This window comes from Telopea speciosissima, chromosome 7, assembly GCF_018873765.1.
Source record: "Telopea speciosissima isolate NSW1024214 ecotype Mountain lineage chromosome 7, Tspe_v1, whole genome shotgun sequence".
Lineage (NCBI taxonomy): Eukaryota > Viridiplantae > Streptophyta > Magnoliopsida > Proteales > Proteaceae > Telopea > Telopea speciosissima.
Genome location: NC_057922.1, coordinates 2,119,873 through 2,145,187, shown reverse-complemented (window position 1 = coordinate 2,145,187; position 25,315 = coordinate 2,119,873). Strand labels below are relative to the sequence as shown.

At 40.2% G+C, this 25,315-nt stretch overlaps 1 protein-coding gene across 5 annotated transcripts in view; it reads right to left on the bottom strand.

Moving 5' to 3' along the window:
* Nucleotides 1-25,315, bottom strand: part of LOC122668841 (uncharacterized protein YacP) — an 85,374-nt gene that overhangs the window by 33,135 nt on the left and 26,924 nt on the right. For 2 of the 5 annotated variants that reach the window (XM_043865388.1, XM_043865391.1), the window contains exons 6-8: nucleotides 24,861-24,915; nucleotides 16,371-16,454; nucleotides 1,400-1,438 (exon numbers count right to left, since the gene is read on the bottom strand). In XM_043865388.1, the coding sequence (XP_043721323.1) occupies nucleotides 1,400-1,438; nucleotides 16,371-16,454; nucleotides 24,861-24,915 (178 nt within the window). The remainder of the gene's footprint in view (nucleotides 1-1,399; nucleotides 1,439-16,370; nucleotides 16,455-24,860; nucleotides 24,916-25,315) is intronic. The other 3 variants (XM_043865390.1, XM_043865392.1, XM_043865389.1) reach the window with 2 other exon arrangements.

Sequence of the window (25,315 nt, the reverse complement as noted above, 5' to 3'; positions counted from 1 at the left end):
TAGGCAGCAATGTCAGCAGGAGTTGTAGGCTGAAAAGCAAAGTAGTGATCCAATTGTTGCCATAAGCTCTTGAGGACAGCATAGTATTGGGATATAAAGAGTTCCTTTTGAGTGGTGTCATGGACCTTCTTCCTTATTTCATACACCTAAGCAGACATCACCATAGCATCATTAGAAAGCCATCGGTCCTGAGGAGGACCAGGGTCAGATGGTTGGGTAGTAGGGCCAAGGAGATGTCCAGTAAGGCCACGGCCAGCAACAGTCAAATAGGTAGATCTGGACCACATCAGATAATTTGTCCCATCAAGTTTAATAGCAGTAGCGTAAGAAAGATATTCATTCCTTGGTTAGCCTTCAATGCCGGAAGTAGCAGTGGTAATTTCAGAACCAGACATACTGACTTCAAATCAGAAAAATAAGCAAGGAGTAGCTGCAGCCAGCCAAGAGCCAAAACAGAAAATTATGATCGATATGGGCAGAAATTGATCCCAGGAGGGGAATTCTGAAAATCTTCAAAAAACTTCAATAGAAAGGGGCACCAGCCTGGTCGAGTGCTCCTTGAAGTAGAACAAAAGTGCTCTCCAAAAATCAGCAATAGCTGAAACCTGAAACCCCAAAATCAATGAGGCAGGGTTTTGAAAAACCTCGAGAGGAGATCGATATAGGGGAATTGCCTTCAATTGATTGTGTAAACCTGTGATAGTTGCAGTCCAAGACTGCTAGGATGAATCTCAAAGAAGGAAAATCAACCCTCAAAACAAAGACAGGCTCAATCTTCAAGAAAGGGAGAACTCCAAAAAATTGCAGAGGAGAGAGGCAGCAGCTATCGATCTGAACCTGTTTTTAGAACATTGATTGAAGAGGTTGGATTGAGGGCAGCATCTAGATCATAAGATCACCTCATTAGTGCTGTCCTAAAGTGGATGAAGAGAACCAAGGAAAAAAAGGAGAAAAGAGATCGAGAGGAAGAGGGAGGGAGGTAGAAAAAACGATGGAAGGGGGAAGTTTTGAAAACCTAAATCATAGAAATTGGCTCTGATGCCATGCTAACAAAACAGAATTTTTAATGAATGCTTGAATGATCAATTCGACCAAGCAAGCCCTTTTATTTATAAAAAAAGAATTACAAAAAATAGGACAGAATTGTCCCTACTCTAGCCGACTTTACTAAGAGAGTCGGCAGTACATAAAAATAAAGCCCAAAAGACCAGAATACCCTCATGGTATTCTGGAGTACATTATTCAACAGTGTCCCAGGTTGCTCTCCCTGATTCGTGTGCATCTGAATATTCTTTGAGTCACAAGATTTGACAAACTACACTTACAGGGAAAATATGAAAATATATTTCTACAACAAATTTACAGAATTGAAAAAAAAAATGTGGTGAATATTACTCACCTCTGAAATCAGTGCTTTGCAACTCCACACAAAAGCCCCCTGGAAATTATCATACCAGAATTAATACATATCTCAACTTATCTATCTCACATAGAATCAGATAGGCTGCAAACAACTATACCTGCAGCTCTACAGAAAGTCAGAAACACACTGCCAGACAGGCTGTGGGGTCAAAAAAAAAGGGCGGATTCTAATCCCCTCAGTTTTACTTGAACCATCTATTTACATCTCAATTGGTGCTATGAATGCCTTGATTGTAGTAATTTACATTTGATCCCTCCCCAAAGGAGAGGTCATTCTACAGATACCAGAATACTTTTTGAACCCCCATCAAGGAAGAGGTCCTTCCAGATAGGTCAAAAATATATATATATATATATATGTTCAAGGATGCTAAATGGAATAAAAGAGAATGAATCCCCTCCTTAAAATGTAGCCTTAAGGATCACTTTGTCAATTCTGGGCTAAGCCTCTGTGATATTGAATGTTAGAGTCACTGGTGATTGGGGTCTAAGCATTCTGGTGAGTGGTGATGCCTAAATCGAATTGAAGTGACGTGCATGAACATGAAAAATTAATTAAGCAGGTGCTGATGCTGAGCTACAGCCCAAAATCCGCAAGAAGAAGAAGAAACTGCTGTCCAAGTGATATAGTCAGTAGTGTTTGGTGGATCCATACTAGCTTTTTTTTAAGTGTTTTCTTTATGTTTTAAGTTGAATCAGTCCAACCTGGTTCAACCTTTGGTCCATTTAAGTGACTTAAGTCACCTTTTATTTTATGATGTAATTTTCTGTTTTTTTGGGTCCACACCGCACTCCCACGATTTAGAGAGTGTGGATTAGAATAGGTCGGCCAGGGGTATTTTTGACTCCTAGGCTGAATATGTTTTAGGCTTTAGCCCTATTTAAATTAATGCAAATTGTGGAGGAGCTCATTCCCCACTTTTATGAAATTAAACCTGCTGTTAGGAAGCTGCTCCTTCTCTCTTGAGAGTTTTGCTTTGTGTTTGATCAAAGCAAGGTGGGATTGGTGTTTGATCCAATCGACACCTTACGGTGCGAAGCCTGGGTGGTCCGAACAAGCTTTCTCCCAAGCATTCTGCTGCAAGGTTCGAATTCTCTTCAAGTTGCTGCTGCTGTCTGCATCCCCTGCAACTTCAGGTAAGTCCAAAGATCACCCCCTACCCCAATCCTCTACCTCTAAGCCCTCTACAGCCCAAACCTCACATCCCCCTTTTATTTTCTTCAACTTCCTTAACCCTAATTCACTCAAAGTCACTCACATACCTATTCCACCATCAACATCCCTCCAAATTTTAACCACAGTACCCCTACAGCCTCTCTACCACTCGACCTTAGCTTCAGCTCCATCCCCTCATTGAAACCCTAATTCCCCTCATCCCTATTAGTGACCCAAAACCCCAAAATCTTACCTAGCCACATCCACCCATCACTAAGCCCCCAAACCTTGGCCGAGTGACTCTCCCAACCCCTGGAGAACTCGACCTTAACCCCCTGCCCTAAATCCATCTCTAAACCCTAGATCCCCTCACTCTCATCTTTTCAAAAACCCGAAACCCTAATTTTCTTTTTTTTGAAATTTTTATTCAAACATCACTAAACCTAGCTCTTTAGACTCCTCTAAACCTGCCCAGCTTTACCATATAAGATTCATCCCCATTACCCTAACCCTAACCCTAACCCTAGTTTGGACTAAAATCCCAATTTCTGCCTAATCTGACTGCCTGTTCATAGCAGATCCTGTTGCTTGGCTCCTAACTGGTCTCCTTGCCACTTAAGACTACATTAGGTGCCTTGTGGATCACTCCGTCAGTTGTAACCCAAACCCCTGCATTATTGAATGTAGGATCTCTATATCATTGCAACCTAAGCAGTTCAGCGATGGATAGAAAGGAGAAAGTGAGGTAAGGGAGAAGAAGAAGAATATGGTTGCAAGTTGCGTGGGAGAAATTGCTTACTCTCCACTATATTGATTCACTAAGCATTAGGAGAAATTACATCCTTACCCCGCATGATAATATATGTTAGCTAAGGAAGGTAAAAGGTAAACACAACATTACAACATAACACATTACATCATAATACCCAAAGTACTCTTATTACATGAAATTACATAAACTCTAACACTCTCCCATCAAGCTTGAAAATAAATGTCATGCATTCCCAACTTGCACAAAAGAGTATTGAATTGATGATGGACGAACCCTTTGGTGCCTCGGTAACAAATTCTAATTCTTGGACCAGCCTTATCAACCATAAGAGTTCACAAACTCCATGAGCCATAGCCCTGAACTCTACCTCTGCACTGGATCGGGCTACCACAGGCTGTTTCTTACTCTCCATGTAACCAGGTTACCACCCACAAAAGTATAGTAGCCTGATGCAGACCATCTATCAGAAACTAAACCAACCCAATTGGCATCATTGAGCCCTCTATTTTCAAGTGGTTGTGTCTGGGATATAGGAGTTCTTTCCGTGGGGAGGACTTCAAGTACGTGAGGACGCGATATACAACATCCAAGTGCCCACTCTTGGAGGCATGCATAAACTAGCTCACTACTCCAACTGCATAGGTGATGTCTAGGCGAGTCAAAGAGAGGTAGACTAGCTTTCCCACAAGTCTCTGGTACTTCCTGCATCAATAAGGGATAAACCACAATCTTCTCCATGTTTGTGGTTTTGTTCCATAGGAGAGTTTGCTCGTTTGCAATCCAACATCCCCATTTCTGTCAATATGTCCAGCACAAACTTCCTCTGGTAGATAATTAACCCCTTCTTTGACCTAGACCCTTCAATCCCCAAGAAGTACTTCAATGGTCCAAGATCTTTGATCTCAAATTGTTGGGCCAAATAAGTCTTTGGCCGACCTATCTCAACTCTATCATTCTCAGTCACAACAATATCATCAACATATACAAAAAGGATTGTGATAGAACCATTACCTAACCAAGTAAATAGAGTATGGTCAGCTTGACTCTAGGAATACCCATCTTTAGAACGGCCTATCTAATCCTCTAAAACCAAGCCTTTGGGGACTGTTTGAGGCCATATAATGACTTTTTTAGGAGACACACCTTCCCTTCAATTGAAGGAAACTTGAATCCCAGGGGGAGGTTGCATGTACACTTCCTCTTCTAAGTCACCATGGAGGAAAGCATACTTTACTAATACAATGGCCAATCTCTATTGGCCGCCAATGATAAGAGAACTCTTATCGAGTTATGTTTAGCCACATGAGCAAATGTCTCTTGATAATCAATCTCATATACCTGACAATACCCTTTCGCTACCAACCTGGCCTTATATCTCTCAATAGCACCATCGGATCGATACTTTATTGTGTAGACCCATCTACACCCAATTAGAACTATCCCCCTGGGAAGATCAACAAGCATCCAAGTACAATTCTTCTCAAGTGCCATCATTTCCTCGAGCATGGCTTCCTTCCACTTTGGGTCAGACATGGCCTTAATGACATTCTTGGGAATGGAAATGGACGAAAGAGCAACAGAAAAGGCAACAATACCTGCAAGAGAGATAGCATCAAAGGAAAAAAAATAGCTACAGGATTAATGCAAGCCCTTTTTCCTTTTCGAATAGTAATGGGAAGGTCTAATCAAAAGGGGAGGAAGGAGTGTTACCTGATTGAGGAAGGTGGATCTCAAGATGTGGATCCAAAGAGGACTCTTGGCAGGTCTTCTTTCCCTTTCTTTGGTACACAAGTAACTCTTTCTCATTAGCCGAACCAACACCTGAATGACCACAAACATAAACAACATCCACTTCTTTGTGTTTCCCAATATCAAGCAAAAATGGAGGAACAGGAAAGGGAGGAACAGAAGAGTGGACATCAGCAACCTTTCACTCTCACTATTCTCCCCCTAAAGAGGATGTTGATGAGTAAAGAAATATGTAGATTCAAAGAAGGTAAAATCATTCAAGAGAAGTAGCCGGGGGGAAGAGGGATGGTAGTACTTATACCCCTTGGTAGAGGAGAAATATCCCAGGATAGAACATTTGAGTGTCAGGGTCAAGCTTAGTCCTAGCAGAATTATTAACATGGACATAGCAGGCATACCCAAACACTTTGGGAAGAAGAGAGAAAACAGAAACTTAAGGAGACGAGTCCAAAAGGGAGTTAGAGCCAAGAAGTTTAATAGACATGCAATTAATTAAAAAGGCAACAGCAAGAAGGGCGTCAGACCAAAAAGTCTTAGGGACATGCATGCCAAATAGGAGACACCTAGTGACTTGCAACAAATGGCGATTTTTCCTCTCAGCCACCCCATTCTGTTGGGGTATGTCAACACAAGCAAGCTGATGGATAATGCGATTGTCAGTAAAAAAAAGTTTTGGAGTCCATCATACAAGTACTCCCTACCCTATATTAAAACGAACAATTTTAATTCTAATATGAAATTGAATACAAATCATGTGATAAAATTTTTTTAAGGCATCATAGACATCACAATTTCGTTTCATCCAAAAAGTCCAAGTGGAGCAGCAATAGTCATCCATAAATGAAACAAAATAACAATAACCAAACATCAGAATGCACAATATGAAAAGGTACAGTGGATCTATTACTATGATAGGGATAAGAAGAACGACAATGTCTAGCAAAAATATATGTTTCACACTGAAAAATATGAGAAAAAGGAAAATAGGAAAACAAGTGTGGTCTAAACGTTGATGCCAAAGCATCACATAATCTACAGTACTGCTACCATTCTGGCTACACACATAGGATTGAGCAGTGAGCAAAACAAGTGTGTGGGGTTCAAGAAGGTAGAGTGCTTTCTCCTCACGTCTACTGCCAATAATCCTCTTCTTCACCAAATCTTGAAAAAAAGACAATGGGAAGGGAAGAAGATGACACAATAATTCAAGGATTTGGTTAGATGACTCATTGATAAGAGATTAGTAGCAAGGTTGGGGACATGAAGAATAGAGTCCGGAGAAATAAAAAATGTGACATGAATACTACCCTTACTAGAAATAGAAGAAAGGGAACCATCAACAACCTTAACCTCATCCCTACCAAAGTAGACGAAGTATGAATCATAACACTAAGGCATACCAGTCATGTGATCGGTGGCGACCCAAGGCGTTGGAGACGGTCCAAAACCAAGGCGACTGGACGCCTAGGCGATGCCTTGACAACTATGGTGGTGCCAGAGTCAATGACCAAAGGAGGAGCAATGGAAGGGGTACAATTTTGAATCTGAAGAGTTTAACATTGTAGGTGTAGTAGAAAAGCTACCCAACCGTGGCATCACCTTACAAAATGCTGCATAATCCTCTCTAGTAAGGAAATTGTGAAATGTTTGTAGTTTAGAAGGGTACCCCATAGGCTAAGTCTTAGCCATCACAATGTGGGCATAGTTCGAATACTCGTTTCGTTTTGGTGTTTCAGCCAAACCGAGACGAGCGAAATATAAAAATTTCCCGTGGAATTTTGCTGAAACATTGTATTTTTTACTATGAGCTTCCTTTGGCCATTTCGAACGGTACAAAATGAGCGAAATATGGAAAAGAAATTATCGAAATTTTGAAACCGTGCATTTTTTAAATTAAAATGAGAGAAATTTTGAAGCAAAATGACCAAAATTACGAAATTTAGGATATTTCGGCTGAAACACTGCCAGTCTGATATTTCGTATAGTTTTGTTTTGGGTGCCTTTGAAACTACCGAAATATTTGAAATTTTGGCGAGTTTTCAAACTATGAGTGTGGACTCTAGCTCCCCCTCTCCTGACACCACGCATACCAGGGGAATGGCCATGAAGCACCCAACACTTCTCTCTAGTGTGCCTAGATTTCCCACAATGGTCACATCTGAGGTAAGAGCGGATCTATCCAAAGATGGTATAGCCTTCATGACCACTCTTTTAGTCTCCTCACTGTGCAAGTAGCTACATACTTCATCAAGAGAGAGAGAAGAGGTAACCGGCCCAAAATTTGTACCAAAATAGGTTCATACTCCTGGTAATCAAAAATCAACATAGTTTTAGAAGACAATAGTATTGAAGAAGAAAGATATTCGAAGTTTGAAACAATCAAAACATACATTTGGTTTATATTGTTCTTGGAATTTGTCATTTTCCTGGTAGACCTAGTTTCACATTTAAGTTATATTGTTGTCAGAAAATATGATCTTATCTATAAGTAATACTACTACCTATTTAGAGAAATGTTCTTGTTCACCAAGAAGTTTGACTGGTCAAATGATTTTATTTTAACAAAATCACGCTATGACGTGCCGTTGAGGCCAAAGGAAGCCAATGTGATCTCAGAATTGTCAAGCATGGTGGCTGGTCAAAGAGAAATTCTCAATAACAGAGAAAAAATTTCGGAAAAAAATTATTACATAGGCAGAAATATTACTACAGAGAAAGAGCCCATGGTGGGAGTCAACTCACCACCAAAGAGGGAAAAAATAGGGCAGCAAGGCTGGAGAAGGCTCCCGTGAGAAGGAGGAAAGGAGAGAGTCGCGGGAGGTTGGCGGAAGGCTGGGAAGGGTAGCGGAGGCCTGCAGAAGGCTGGCGGTAGCGTGGGAGACTGGCGGAGGGCTGGCGGAAGTGAAGTGGTGGAGGGCGGTAGTGCTGCTAGGACGAGATCACAAGAGAGAGAAAGAGAAAAAAAAGGAAAGAAAAATTATGTCCCATATTCTTAGATTATTTTTTGCTCTGATACCATGTTGAAATCCGTGAATACTGGCTTGAGTCAAAGTGACTACAGCCATCCTTTATTTATAATATGAGAAAGAATGTTCTGGAATAGGTACAAGGATAATATTACCCCTATCATAGTGATCCAGGCGTTGCCATGGCATCCAGGCTCCTTGGTCGCCTTGGACACCTTGGGCGCCATGGCGGGCGCCTTGCCGCTATGGCGGTGTCGCCTTGAATTTTGACCCTCTAAAACGCCGTGGTCGCCTTCCCACCTTGATAACTATGACCCCTATGACAATTTTACCCATGAACCCATATTACAACAACGAAGATTGTTTCACAGAAAATTAAAGTGGGATGGATGAAGTGGAGAAGTGCGTCTGGAGTACTGTGTTACCGACGCATTCCTTTAAAAGCTTAAAGGAAAGTTCTATAGTACTGTTGTTCAACCGGTCATGATGTATGGAGCAAAATGTTGAGCAATTAAGAAGTGTGATATTGATAAGCTTTGTATATCAAAGATGAGGATGTTAATATGGATGTAAGGAAAAGCAAGGAAGGATAAAGTACAAAATGAACATATAAGAGAGGATTTGGGAGTTGCCCCGATCAGTGACAAGCTCCGAGAGAGTCGTTTAAGGTGGTATGGTCATATTCAACAAAGGCCTAGGGACACCCCAGTCAGGAGGAGTGATATGATTCCAATTGAAGGAGCTAAAAGAGCTAGGGGCATATGTAAAATGACCATAGGAGAAGTGGTGAGGAAGGACATGCATAGTCTAGGTCTTGTACCAAGTATGACCTTGGACAGAGCCTATTGGAGGGCAAGGATCCATGTCGCAGACCCCATGTAGCTGAGAATCTCCTGACGTGCTGGGCTGTGCCTCTTTCCTCTTACTATCTTTCATCTTTCTATTTACATCCCATCTTTCATTACTCTTTCTCTTTTCTTCATTTCTTACCTCTTTCCCCCTCCCTCTTTTCCATATTTTCTTCTCCTTTTAGTTTCGAACTCTGTTTTCCATACTTTGTTTTATTTGTATCCATGTAGCCGACCCCATTAAGTTGGGAAAAGGCTGAATTTTTTGTTGTTGTTATTGTATTAAATAACAATAAATCATTCCAACTTACATAAATTATATAAAATATTACCATACACAACAACTAATATTAAACAAAAAGTAACAAATATTAATAAATAATTCAAGAACACTAAAATAAAAAAACAATAAAAAAAAAAACAAACTCAACCTTATCCCAACTTAATGGGGTCGGCTACATGGATCCAAACAAAACAAAGTAGGGAAAACAGAGTTGTAAGTAAAAAAAAAGCGAGAGAGAAGTGGGAAGAGATGAGAGATAAAAATGGAAAGGGACTAATGAAAGATGGAAAAAAATAGAAAAATGAAAGAAGAAAGATGAACAATTATTTTAAAATCAATATTAAAACATTATAATGGAAATGAGGGCTACTACAGTAGTCCTGAAAAATCTCCCTAAAACAGGGTATCGCCCAGCAGTAGAGAGAAAGCTTAGTACAAAAGATCAGGAGCTCTGATGGGCTCCAAATCTGGATATGCTGGCTGGATATAGAAATAAATCAGATCTCGAAAAAAAATCCAGAGTGATGATGCTGCCAGGATCTCTATATAGATAAATCTTGATTCCATAGCTGTCACGGCGTCACGGCGATCCAAGTCGGTGGAGGGGTGTCACGTCGATATATCGACATGTCGCCCGCCATGGCAGCATGTTTTATTTTTTATTTTCTCTATTTTTAATGTGTTAATAGATGTATACTCAAGCCATGTTTTATTTTTTCTCTATTGTTTCTCAAGTTTTAAGAAGAAAATTCAGAAATCGAAGAAGAAATCGAAGAGGGAAAGAAGAAATCGAAAGAAATCGAAGAGGGAAAGAAGACAGGAAGAAGAAATCGAAGAAGAAATCGAAGAGGGTAGAAGAAATCGAAGAGGGAAGAAGAAATCGAAGGCGGGAAGAAGAAATCGAAGAGGGAAAGAGAGACAGGAAGAAGAAATCAAAGAGGGTCGCCATGCAACCCTCTCCAGCGCCATGGCGTCGCCATGACAACTATGCTTGATTCCAATTGATGAATAACCCCATGGAATGGTAGGCATGATAAAAATAGTAGATGCAAAGGGACACTAGCTTTTCTTCATATAATTAGAAACTAGAGCCTTAGATGTACTGTAGGCAGCATAGGTTGCTGCAACCAAAACACACAGTCCGTAAGGGACTATCAAACCATGATTCGATGAGGGTGAAGACCATAGCAAAATCTCGCTGAGATCTCGGAAATCTCGAGCTAGTCGAGACGAGATAGCATACGAAACACAAAAATGTCAAATCTCGAAAATCTCAACCGAGATTTCAAATATTTCGAGAAATCTCGGTGAAATCTCTAATATTTCGAGAATCTCGACCTCCTTAGTACTCAGAGTCATAGTATTGTATTGTTGGGACTTGGGAGTTAAGAATTGAGTGTTTTTTTTTTCAATTTGAACCTTTAAATATGTTTATTAAGCCTAAAACAAGCTTACCTTAAAGTTTCGGAGCCAACTATGGCCATATGCCCACCGAAACATAATTCTTCTCGAGATCTCGAGATCTCGGAAAACTCGACCTGGTCGAGACCGAGTTTTAGAACCTTGGTGAAGACTGATTATGTAAGCTCTGATACCATGAAATCAAAGACAAACAAATAACCAGTCCACACCAAAGTTAGAAGATGAGAGAGAGAGAGAGATGATGGATGAGGAAGAAGAGGAAACTGCAGAACAAGATAGAATGAATTGAATTGTCTATCGTGTATCTGCCCTTTTATTTATAATACTAATTTATTACAAGCATAAACAAAGAAGGAAACTAAAAACTAACTAAACATAACATAACACAATAGAGGACTCCTCTTATTATAAATACCACCAAAAGACTAGATGCCAAATGTACCATAGGGGATTAGATAAAAATACCCCTGCGGTATAAGTACAAAACAAATATATCCTGGTTTATCCCAACTTATGTCAAAACCTTCAATTCTTTTTTTCTTTTTTTCTTTTTTTTTGGGGGGGGGGGGGGTGGGGGGGTTGAATAAAAACTCATTAACCAAAGAGAGAAAACCCCTGAAGGGGTTACAAAGAACAGCTCCAAAAGACAAGGGGAAGGAGCTAAAGAACAACAAAATTACAACCCTTAAAGGGCAAAATTCCAAGAGGATACAATATGTCTATTCTGAGGGAATCAGAATACCGCAAGGGGACTGCCGATAGTTTGCTCTTGATATCAAAGGAGATGGAATCCCAAATCTGATTGAAGGATCTGGATTTGGTAGTCCATCTTCTAATATTTCTCCAGAACCAAATATGATGGATAGCAGCACTAAATGCTAGTTTACCCACTCAATCACAAAAGGAGGAGCCTCCAAAAGTCATATCCACCCAAATCCATTCTCTATGGAAATGGAGGATCCGCCGATGAACCAGACAGCAACGAGCTAGGAGCCATAACCAGATCTGCGACGAGAAAGGGCATTGGAAGAACAGGTGATCAGTATTAGGCCAGACCAGCACAGGATGCAGCAAGGGGAAACAGGGATGTGCTTACTAATGAGGAAAGAGTGAGTAGGAAGACAATTGCGAAGCGCACGCCAACGGGTGAAGCTATATCGAGGGATGAAGCTTGAGAACCAAACCACTTTGCTCCAGATTACAGTATCACCACAAGATCTAATGAGGTTCCATGCTGACTTCAAACTGAACATGCCCGAATGGGAGGCTTTCCAAATGATTTTGTCACCACTTCCAGGGGAGGATCTTTATATATTTGGCAGAGCAGCCCAGATAATGTCCAGAGGGGGAGGAGAAGGGAAGGGAGGATCCCAAGATGATCCCCTAATGATGTGAGAAACCATGGTTGATCTGTCCGAACCCAAACTATAAATAATTGTCACCCACCTCCAAGAGAATGACACCAGCAGGATGCTAGTTGTCGAGCCAGAGCCTAGGAGAGGCACCATCATCTATCAACGAAGTGGTAGAATTGAGAGCAAGAGGTCTAAGTTTCACAGTCTTTCTCCAAACCCAGGATGCATCTGAGGGGATAGGGACAGTCCAAATAGAGTCCTTGCGAAGATATCTTTGATAGACCCAATCAACCCAGATACTTTTTTCCTTAGAGGTAATCTTCTAAATTAACTTTAAGATTCTAGCATTGTTGGAGTCTTTAAGCCGATGAAGCTCCATACCCCCTTCAGCTCTTGGAAGACACACTGCTGTCCAGGAGGTGGGGTAAAGAAATCTGGAAGTTTCGGATCCCTTCCAAAGAAAAGAGCACATGAGGCCTTCCAACTTAGCAATAACCGACTAAGGGATGTCAAAAATACCAGGGAAGACGCTTGTAGGACTGATCTTATCAGTTCAAGGCGCCCCGCATAGGAAAGTAGTTTACCTTTCCACAGTTGAAGTTTTTTGCGCATAAGGTCCAGCATCTGGGTGCAATAGTCAACAGTCAACCGAGAGGGGATCAAGGGGAGGCCCAGAAATTTTACAGGAAGGGAACCATGTAAGAAACCTGATATCTCAATTAGGGTAGATTTGAGCTCCTTAGAGATGCTCGAAAGGAAGAGAGAGGACTTTGAGAGGTTGACACGAAGGCCTGACATGGACTTAAAATGGTTCAAGCACGAAATAGTGGATTGGACCGAGAGAGGGTAAGCTTTGAAGAAAAGCATGAGATCAACGGCAAAGGCCAGGTGAGTGAGGTTTAGGGATTTGCATTTGGGGATGGGGGTGATGAGTTTTTGGTCAGTGCTGGATTGAATACATCTGGAAAGGATCTCAAGAGCCAGGATGAAGAGGTAAGGGGAGCAGGGACAGCCTTGCCGAATGCCAGTGCAAGAGGTAAAATAGCCGGGTGGGCTACCATTGACAAGGATGGAGAAATGAGGAGAGGAGATGCCGTGGTAGACCCAATGGGAATCCACTCATACTCTTGTCAAGCTTTGGAACACTTTCTCGACTTCTATCCAACAAGAATGAATCCGTTGTTCAACATCACTTTCTCTCTTGATTCACAAGAAAAAAGAACGTAGCATGCTACATAATTGGTGCTTTATCAGGAGTACTATCAGTGGAATAGGTCCTCCCAACCATAATTCAAGAACTCGGTTTCGGTACTACTTTCTCCCAGCCAAAAAACCAAGTTGGGCCAAGATCTCGGCGAGTTGGTGCATTTCTTTATTTATTTATTTATTTATTTATTTTGAACTTGAAGGCTGGTTTCGGTGGGTTTTAGACCTAGTTTGGGCCTGAAACTTGGTACTCAGCCTATTTTAGGCAGTTTAAACACAATGGCACTATCATTTTGCAAAAACAAAGTCCAAATAGGAGTTTCACTTTGGACCCTAGGTTGGTAGGCGACGACGTACTAAAATACCCTACTTCACATAATTTAGTAATAGAAAGCATTCAATTAATGTAAAACAACTTAAATAAGCATTAGAAATGTAAAGTAGGGTATTTTACATTAATCTTAACATATATGTTATACCTCTATCCTTCCGTTTCCAAAGCCAGTAAGGCTCAAACCGTGCCACATAGGATTCCCATGTCAAAGGGTTGCTGACAAAATGCGTGTAATCTACCATACAGCCTAGATAAGTGTTGTCATCAGCTATCTGAAGGTATCTTATCCTAGGGTATAGAAGAGAGTTGTGATGGGAATAATGAGATCGATCCACTGCTATTGCCACCAAGAATGTATGGCTGGGTTGGGATTGTGAATACGTCGTCAACATACCCTGACCCAGTGCTCCGAGTGTCGAAGTCATGGCCATAGTGTACTGACTCCGGCAAGTTTTCTATCGAAACAAGGTGGCAAAAGCTCAAACAACAGCTCACCACTGGTTTCCCTGTCGAGTTCACCAAGACAGTCGAGTTTCTGCTGAGATCTTGACTATCTCGGTCGAGATCTTTCCCTTTTTAAACATGGGTTTGGTCCACATCTCAGTCGAACCGAGATCTCGACCGAGCCCATGTAACTTTGTATTTCGCCTCCCATCTCGACTCGCTTATTGAAAAAAAGTGAGTTTTAAGCGAGATCTCGCTGCAGAGTTATTGAACCATGCTCCCAACAACACTCATAGTGTGCCAGATTGTTTAGAGTCATTACCCACCTGTCTATTTTGGGCCATACAGGTCATTATATATAGTTGTCAAGGCATCCAAGCGTCCAGGCACCATGGTCGCATAGGCGGGCCCCATGGACACCTTGTTGGTGTCGCCTTGCATCTAGGTCCACTCCAACGCCTTGGGTCACCTAGAAGCCGTGAGAACTATGGCATGAACTGTATCCACATTTTTCGCGGAGAAGTCTTCATCACTCCAACCCAAACTTCATAGTCACACATCCACAAAATGAACTATATAAAAAATCCTTGACCTCTAAAGGCTGAATGATACCTAAAGGTGGTTGTAGTTCATGCACTTAGTGTATTGATGAAGGTGACATAGCTAGATAAAAATCGGATCTCAAACTCATGGCCTCATCATTCCAGCCCAGCACACAAAGGACCCAGAATTACATTCAAGTGGGAAAAATGAGCAAATTTTAAAATGGATAAGAACATACCACAGCAATGAATGACAATTGGTAGGGCATGGTGAATGAGACTTCAAACAAATAAGAACAGTTTTCGTAACCTTGTTACATTAGGTCTGAAGGTGTGGCTCTCTGACTAATGTGACTTCAGCCAAAGTTCAAGGGATCTTGCAGAAATCATGTAATTCCACTTCTATAAACAATTTATTCAGGTAACTCCACTCTTATAAACAATATATCCTCTGTTCCCTGTCTCTGTATATCCATCAAAAAACCTAAACCACTCTAGTGCACTCAATCCTAAATTATTCACCTTTAAAACACTTCACAACTCAAAACCAATAACCTATCCCATCTTCAAAGCTTCAAATCCCCCCTCCTGAAAAGAAAAAAAAAATAACTATTTCAACCCTTCAAAACCCCAATAATGTGATGCACAAAATAAGAATACAAAAAGAATCCACCCATGAAGTCACCGCATACCTTGGTTTCATCCCAAACTTTATCCAAGAAAACTCAGGACCCCAGCAAACTTCCTGATGGTCAGGTCTTATTCCCAATTTTAAAAATCTTTAGCTAGGGTTTTTTCCCCTGCTAAAATTATGCTTCCTCCATGTACAAACCATAATTAGATTTGGGCAGAGTGACTTCCATGCAACATTTTTTACAGACCTTAGGGTGCAAGCAAATGGCCACAATTTTTTGGATAACTAAGACTTTATAAATCTGAATTAAAAAAAAAAAGAACAAAAATATGCAACAATAAAAACAGATACCAACCTAACAGCAGAATGAAAGAGACCCTACCCTATACAATCAGGTAAGGACTATAGTACATGGCTTCCCCATTGCACCACCTGAACATCACTATTGACTAGCTTTTCTGAAATGATTACTTTTTTGGGATTTTGGGCCTTCAGGAGAGCAAAAAAATCAAAGCAGAGATCAACATCCTCCAGCCATAAAAATGAAACACATGGTACAAGCAATGTAGAGTACCTCTACCAACCCAAACAGCATAAGTCATGGATTATATGGAAGATTTTGAATGATGAATCGAGATGAAAGCCATAGCTCAGCTGAAGGTCATGTTTCATGTATATGTATGGACGGAGGGATCTGACAGATACAGAAGTTGGAAACAATTTTCAATTCAATAGGTTCAAAACACAGTTGGGGGCACAGGTCTCTAGAGTGTGTTGACATTATGCTTTTACTATTAGTCTTTCACAAATTATTTCTCAGTTTCGTTTTCTACAAGTCAAATTTAATGCTCTCATTAAAAATTGTTGCTTTCCTTCTTTTCCTTTTTTTTTTTTTTTTTTTTTTTTTTGGGGGTGGGGGGGGGGGGGAGGAGTGTGGATATGAAATGGCAAAAGAAAAATATTTATTTTTTGACAGAACGCATAACTGTATAAATTTATTATGTTTGTTGTTGAGAAAATAAACAAAAAAAATCATTATACTTTAGAGATATAACCTAGTTTACAACTCGAGGAAAAACAACAATATTTCATTCTAACAAGGATACAGATAACATTCAAAAGTACTCGGGAGTTAATAAAATGGGTTTGTCAAAGAAAGTAATCAAAGCAAATTAAGCTCTTAGGCCAACTAATAATTCATCTCAACAAACACCATCACTATAAGAAATCCACATACTGCTCCATGTGCTGCTTGTTGCTGATCACGATCAGATGTCACAACCCAGACTTTTGGGCAACCATCCTCCTTCAAAGCTATAACCTGTGCAAATACAGATGATGCATTGTAACTAATCAATAATCATAGTATTCATAGAATCAATATTTTTTAAAATGGATTCAATGTTGGACCATTCATAAAGTTGGAGATCCGAAAGATCTGATCACCCTGCCCAATAACCCAACATAGAATATTCCCTTAGAAGTTAGAGCACCACTTGGCTTTTCGGGCAGGTCCAAATATGGTTAAAGCAATAAACGAACATCATCCAGCCTAGATATTAGATGTTGAATAAAGAGGGTATATAGTTTTTCTTGAGGGTGCTAAGTCTTACACCAAGGTTGGAGGGAAGGGGTTGGAATTATGGAGCATGAGATCTTCTTACAAGCTGCCTGGTGGGTCAATTTATGACACTGAACAAGACCCTCAGTCCATAGAGACTTGTCTATCAATGAAATACTCCTCCAAGGTCCCTTAGTCAGATTTTGGATTCCATCTTTTTTTATGTCAATAGAAAAATTTGTAGGCCCCTCAAGATGTATTAACTCCCGAAGGAAGTCATATTGTTGTCTTCTGGGGTCTTCCCTCTTCTTTGCTCTCCGCATCCCCATGAGGGGTGCTTCCTTTTATGTAGCATTGTTTTTCTTTCTCGACCCCTTGGGGGTTCCCTACTTTTTTCTTCTCCTTTGCTAATGAATATATTATTCACCAAAAAAAAAAAAGAAGGATTACTCCTCCAAGGTTAAGGTCACATAATTCTAGGAAGCCCCTATGCAAGGTTCAAATTATTCATAATTATCGAATACATATCATGTTACCTAGGCATGATATGATACCTATCCATATGCTACATCATTTATAAAAAAAAAATTGTATTGAACTGTATTGAGCCGTCTAGGTCAATACAACCCGAGACTGTTCGATACCATTCGAGACAATCAATAAGCTATATGAAAAAACTGTAAAACAAAGAAGTAGTCAGCAACAGAAACTGAGAGATAAAATCATCGTTTGAAAATCAGATCTACTTCACTCTGAGATTGGAACATCCTTCCTAGACCAAAAGTAACCATAACATCGATCACATAAGTTACAATTTTGGGAACACATGGGTGGATCAGTGCAAGCTTATAGTCAAGGCGAAAAGATTATTATAGGGGGTGATCTGAATGGACATGTCGGGAAAGATCGTAGAGACTATGAAGGTATCCATGCAGGATATGGTTTTGGAGAGAGGAATAAGGAGAGGATCTCAATTTTAGATTTTGTTGTGGCTTATGATTTATCCATTATAAATACTTACTTTGAAAAGAGCATAGTTCAAAATCTTGCGAAATCTAGACCCTCTCGAAACGAAATGACCCCTCGAATCAAAAAAATACAAAATTTCGATCAAAATTCTCGAGATTTCGAGATTTTGAAAAAATCTCGCGAGATTTCGAAAATCTCGAGAAATTGCTTTGTATAAAATACCATGTTTCGACAGTCTCGGTCGAGACTGAGAAACAGAGAGCATTTTTCCTCCTTTGGCACTTTTGCTTGGTTTTTTAAGGTTTTTGCTCATTTCTTCTTCAATCTTCCACTTCCCACTTAAATCCTTGCCGCATCTACGCCGGAATCACTTGGAGAACAAACTTCTTAGCACATCTGTGAAACCTTTCCACTATTCCAGGTAAAACCATATTCTCAAAATTGATTTTTTTTAGGGAAATGCATGATCAACATGTTTGTTTGTGATGAAATAAATATATGTTAGACACCGGAAGCCGATCTACGTCATTACGGTGTCGAAATTTTTTTTTGGTATATATATTATTTATTTATTTTTCTACTTCAAAATTTGGATTTATTTACAACAAAAATCAAAAAATAATAGGGGTTATGTATATTGTATGCGGATGAATTAAATATATGTTAGACACCATTGGCCGATCTATGGCCTCATGGTGTCAAAAATATTTTTCTGCCAATAATTATTTATTTTAATTTTTGAAAATTATAAAAAATATTTAAATAATTCAAAAAAAATAGCAAAAAATAAGAAAAAATGAGGTTTTTGTTTTAAAATTACTGAAAAATATAAAAGTAAATTGTACATACTTCTTATTTGCTGCCCATTTACATATCTTTTCGATTTTGTTGTGCTAGGCCAATATTTATTTGAAAAATATTTTTAAAAATTGTTTTTAAATATGAGAAAAATATGAGGGTTAGGGGAAAAATACTAAATAGTTATATACTTATATACTTGTGTTAGTGCTCTTAAATCTTAATTCTTAAACATTTAAACTAAAAGAATTGATGTGCTTCAATGATTAATGAATTGTCTTTTATTCATGCAACAGTAAACTAGTCCGATTATGGCGAAACGTGGTAAACGACAGAGCCAGAGGCAAGAGGGGCAGAAGCAACCGGCCCAGACCCAGGGGGAGGGGAGCACATCCAGGCGCACTAGGGATGACATTGCATGGTTGCATGGCACTCCAATTGATGGGGATAAAAGAAAATCCCAATGCAACTATTGTCACATGCAGTTTTTGGGAGGTGGTGCCACTAGACTCAAACAACATCTAGCTGGGAATTCTCCTGAAGTGGTCGCATGTCATATGGTCCCTGTGGAGGTATCTAGGGCTGTCATTGACTACATGAAGGGAGGGAGTAAGAGGAAGCCTCAAAGGGAGAAGGCAAAAGTAGATCTTAAGGAAGCAGTGAGGTGTACAGCGGGAGGCCAATCAAGATATCATGATGATGATGATGATGACAGTGATGATGTCTATGTTCCTGATGATATAGAGACTGAGCGAGAGGCTAGGGATTGGAGACAAGCACAGATGATGAGCAGAGCCAGTTATTATGAGGATCAGGAGAGAGTCGAGAGACAGAGAGTAGGTGGTAGTGGAGGAGCTGGTACCTCTAGAGCTGGTGCTAGTGGTAGTGGAGGAGCAGGTACAAGTGGAGGAGGTGGGTTGCCTAATCCCTTTAGGAGATCACAGAGTACAAGGGCAGCTCCCCCTCCGCCTCCACCACCACAAGATGACCCAGCACTTCACCAAGCACCAGATGTTTATAGAAAGAAAGGCAACAAACAACCAAAAATCAAGGGAGCATGGAAAAATCTGAAGGGGATGGTGAAGGAATCTATAGCTAAGTGGGTGTTATACCATACCATCCCAGCAAACACAGCACAAGGCCCCTTTTATCAGACTATGATAGATTCCATTGTTGAGGTTGGCCCAGGGTATAAGGGGCCCACCCCATATGAGATTATGAATGTGTATTTGCCCCAGCAGAAGAGAGAGCTTGAAGACTACATCAATGAAATGAGGGGGCTGTGGGAGAACTATGGGGTGACCATAATGTGTGATGGTTGGACTGGTCCTACAAGAAAGTCCATCATCAACTTTATGGTGTATTGTGATGGGAGGACAGTCTTTCTGAAGTCTGTTGATGCATCCAACGAGAAAAAAGATGCAAAATATATCTACAAATTGCAAAAGGAAGTGGTAGAAGATGTAGGAGTGGGGAACGTTGTCCAAATTGTAACGGACAACGGAAGCAACTACAAGAGTGCCGGTGAGAGGTTGATGCAAAACAATAAGTACCGATTGTTTTGGACTCCATGTGCTGCCCATTGTATAGACCTCATGTTGAAGGACATTCGAAAGATCAAATTGGTACAACATGTTGTGGAAAAGGCAAAGCAAATGACCAACTTTGTCTACAACCATGGGTTTGCACGAAACCTCTTGAGGGAGAAGTGTGGGGGTGACTTAGTAAGACCAGGCATAACTAGATTCGCCACCAACTACATTGCACTCAAGAATATAGAGACCAAGAAGTCTGGACTGAGATCAATGTTTGCTTCTGAAGACTGGTTCAACTGGAATGTGTCCAATACCCATGGTGGTAGGGAAGCACAAGCTACAATTTCATCAGATGACTTTTGGTCTAAGTTGCATAAAGTGGTACAACTTCTAGACCCAGTGGTCAAGGTTTTGCATATAGTTGATTCTGCTATGGGAAAATCAACTTATGCATCCACTGCATAAGGCTGGTAAGTGTACACTCTTTGTTTTTTATGCAATTACATCTTTTAAAGTTAATTTGAAGGATATATTACTAACTAGTCAATATGTAATGTCAATTTCAACATATTATTTGAACCCCAAGTACCAATACAGTCATAGGCTTGGGTTGAATAATAGTCTTATTGACGCAGTCAAAGAAGTAGTTGCCAAGTTGGAGCCGAATAGTAAATTACAGGCGATATGCAACAATGAGGTGAGTCTTATAAGTTATAATTCATTTGGAATTACTCAATTCAATACTAAATAGTAATGAATCATTACTAATTTTAAATATTTTCCAAATGATTATAGTTGAAGACTTTTAGGGATGCATTGGGAAGTTTTGGAACCGATGTTGCAGAGCAAGGCCGGACACGCGGTGATGCCGGTACTCATTAGTCATTACTCAATTCAATATCTTATTCTTTTGAAATGAAAGTGACATGTTTCTTTTGTTGTAATGCAGCTGAATGGTGGGTGTTGTATGGGGGTTCGGCAAACAATTTAAGAAAAATAGCAATCAAGGTTCTCTCCCAGACATGTTCAGCATCTAGCTGTGAACGGAATTGGAGTACATTTTCTCTCATTCACTCCAAGAGGAGAAATAGATTGGGTTCTGAACGTCTCTCTGACTTAGTGTATGTGCATTATAATTTGAGGTTGAAGATGCAACACATACGCATGGGACAAGAGGGTATTAGGGAAAATATCGATCTCACCGACATTTTCCAGGTGGAGTCAGATGATGAAGATCCTATTGTTGATTGGGTGAGGGATAGAGGTGAGCCAGTGTTAGATCAGCCTGGAGGTAGACCTGACCCCATGATAGCTGAACACATAGAAGCTAATGTGGATGACTTCATGGCTGCAGAGGGTGAGGTACACACACGGGACGCGCCACCCATACCATTCCAGCCTACTGGTGGTGTTGATGAGGAGGATGAAGATTGGTCTATGTCATCTGGTGGAGATGGTGGTGGTGGTCCTGGTGGAGATGGTGATGATGGAGGTGATGATGAAGGTAATGATGGACGTGATGATGATGGTGATGGTGGTCAAGCATATGAGGGAACTCAAGTCCCGTTTGTGGTACTAGAGCAGCAAGAGGCAATCCGTGCCCCCACCGGCCCCACACCAGCCACACGGCCCACATCGTCCACCTCGACCTACTCGAGAAAGCAGCGTGGTCCGTCCCGTCTTGGTGGTCGTGGTAGTGGTACTAGTAGGCAGGCTGAGCTTATAGACATTGATGCCCTATCTGGCTCTGTTGGTGGACTGAGTATTGGCGATAGAGACAGTAGATCGAGTGGGCATTTCCGTGCCCTATCTTTTCATGTAGACAGCAGTCCATCTCCAGCACAATCAGAGCATGGTTCATCTCATTCCCATCCATATGGCGAAGGGCATTCTGGGCAGTACCCTCGGGGGCAGCAGCTTATATCTTCTCCATCCATTCCCAATTTTGAGTATGACTCCCACTCACAGGGATATAGTGGATCGTCTTTTGTGGATGACTTCTTTTCCTACACTAGCTACCCAACCCACCAGCCGCAGTCGTACAACCCGTACATGCTCCCAGAGCCGTCATATGACTCATATCATAGTGGATCAGTGGGTAGTACTTCTTCACAGTTTGGTGACCTATATCCTAAGATAGGTTACCTTCAGCATGTTGATGATGTAGTTTACATGGCCACTGTGGATGACTACACTCGCTTCTTCTCCCAGACTATGACGTGGCATGCATTTGTCCTACAGTCGGAGAGCAATACACGTCGGCTCCAGCGGACCATGAGTGGGGTTGATCCTGGACGACGGAGTAGTTATTATTAGCAAATTTGTAAACATTTGAGATGAATGATGACTAGTTGACTACTTGACTTGTAGCCTTGTATTGGACAATTGGGGATATTGACATATTGTGATTTGGAATGTTTGATAATTGATATCATCTTCTTAAATCTTAACTCTTAAGTTGTTATTTGTTAACTTGTTATTGACTTGATGTCTTATGTACTTAATATTATGATTTATGACTTAACTTATGAGTCATTATGTTTCCAACTTAGTTCCAAGTCAATTTACTCGTTTAATGTACAATGTGTATGTGTAAATGTGTAAATGTGTAATTAACTAAGTTATACATTAGGGTTCGACCGTACGTTGCCAATCAATGGTGCACATCCAAAACACCATTTTAGGTGACTATTTTTGCAATTTGAACATTTAAATGTGTTTATATAGCCTAAAATAGGGTTTCCATGAAGTTTCAGGCCTTACCTTGGCCTAAAACCCACCGAAATGACCTATCGAAACATACCAGAAAAATACTATATTTTGACCGAAATATTCGAAATTTCGAATATTTTGGATATTTCGGTCAGCTCGAAATACCGAAACGAAACGAGTTCTCGAACTATGGAAAAGAGAGAGGAGCATTTAGTTACCTTCAAAAGTGGGTGAATAGATTTCTTCCTAACAAGAAGGTCCGATAGATTTTTAAGGACTGTAAGGTTATATTAGGCGAGAGCCTAACTACACAACATAGATTAGTGGTCATGGATATGTGCCTCACTACATAGAATCATACGAAAGGTGAGCTTATATGCCCTAGGATAAGATGGTGGAGCTTAAAAGGAAATACTTTAAAATCACTTACTGATAAAGTTGACAAACAAGGAAAGTGGGACTTTGAGGGAGACACTAATATGATGTAGAATGAGATGACTACTTGTATTAAAAAGGTTGCTAAAAAAGTCTTAGGCGAATCGAAAAGAAAAAGTCATTCCTCGAAGGAGACTTGGTGGTAGGATGATGAGGTTCAAGCAGCCGTTAAGAATAAGAAAGCTAGTTTTAAGACATGGCAAAGGACTAAAGATGTCGAGGATCTACAAAGGTATAAATTTGCCAGAAATGAAACTAAGAAGATTGTGGGAACAGCAAGAGCGAAGAAATATGAAAATCTTTATAACAATTTAAGCAATAAGGAAGGGGGAAAAGCTATTTAAAAGATAGCCAACCTAAAATGAGAGAAAGGAAGAGTAGAGATCTCGACCATGTTAGATATATTAAAAGAGAAGATGGTAAACTGGTAAGTACTAATAAGGGATGAGGACATTAAAGAGAGATGCAAACGATATTTCTGTAGCCTATTGAATGAAGACACTTCAAGTAATAGTGCTTTGGAAATCCGCACACCCACCAAGACACCACATTTCATAAATATATACGAAAAATTAAGGTGTCTAAAGTAAAAGGAGGAGTTTAGAATCAAAGGTTGAGGAATAAAGTGACTCATCATTAATGACAGAGGTCCTCTTTATTTTTAATGTAGTTACAACCCTACAGGGGCAAAAAGGTACAAAGGTCCTTTTTGGTAGCTCTATTTGCGATGCTATTGGCAAGCTTGTGTTCGGGGCTGTTATATCCCATATCTGGATGGAGCGGAACCTTCGTAGATGGACCTCCAATTCCCGGTCCCTTGACCTGATTTGGAAAGCCATCTTCTTTGATGTCAGCTCCAAGCTTCACTTGCTCCCCCATGGCTCTCTTATTGACTCCCCAAGGAACAGGCTCATTGTTGTTACTTGGGGCTTAGATTCTTCTATCTTTCGCCCCCCTCACTAGGCCCTCATGGCCTTGGGCTTGTATATTCCCCCCCCCCTTTTTCTCCCTTTGTGTATTCCCCCCCCCCCTTTTCCTTTCTCCTCCCTTCGAGGTTTTGGTAATGAATTATTTATTCGCCAAAAAAAAAAGTAAGAATTTACATCATATATTTATAAAAGCTATACAATCCATTGACACCTACATTCTAGTGCCCAAACATATGACTCCAACCTACACCAATCATATTCTAGAGAGAGCTTAAATTCAGGAAATACAATTGGGTAACGGATTAAGCCTGAACGTGTCTCTGCCAATAACCTCGTATTCTATATTAAGTTACTAAATCTCATCAAAAGCAGTTGAATAAATGTAAAACACAGCCATTAGAAACATCCTAGGGAAGACAATTATTCAACCCAACTATGATTTAGTGATAACATTCCATTGGATTTTCTTCCTTCTTTTCCTTCTATGAATTCTTTGTTCTTCAGAGTAATGACTAAAAATATTGTACTTAGTTAAAAAAAACACTTTGTATCCAAAAAATAAATGTTATAGAAAAATTAATCTCAACGTCAGAGTCTCACAGAAGACCTTAGGGGACTACCAGCTTTCCTCTAACCTAGAAACAAGTATAGAAAGAAAGAATTGTCCGACTAATACAATAGGATTTCTCATGCTAACCGATCTACATACCATAAGATAATAAATTAAATTCTATGAAGCGAAGAAACTTATCCACTAGAATCTCTAGATGTCTTAAACAAACTTTTACCTCTTTCTCAATCCATGCATCAGCACACGAGTCACCTGAGAATACTACATCAATCCTGCAAAACATTATAGGAAAGGAAAGCTTCAGTCGTGCAACAATCAACTGAAACCAGTTGACAGGATACATCAACAATCTATGATATTTATAATATGTCTACAGATTCACTAATAAAGTAATAAATACCCATTTCTTTGGCTTGCCATCACAATATTATACACTAGAGTCACTATTCTGGTCTCATTGGCTAAGTTTGATCCCAAAAGAATCATTTTTTTTTTTTTGGATCAATAAATAATTCATTACCAAAGAGAAGAAGAAAACAGCAGCCACCAAAGAGGGGGGAGAAGAGAAACAACTAAATACACAAGAACAGGGCCAAACCCTCAAGAAGAGGAAAAAGAAGGTCCCAGTAAGCAACAATATGCTTGTTCCTTGGAGGGTCAATACCAAAAGAG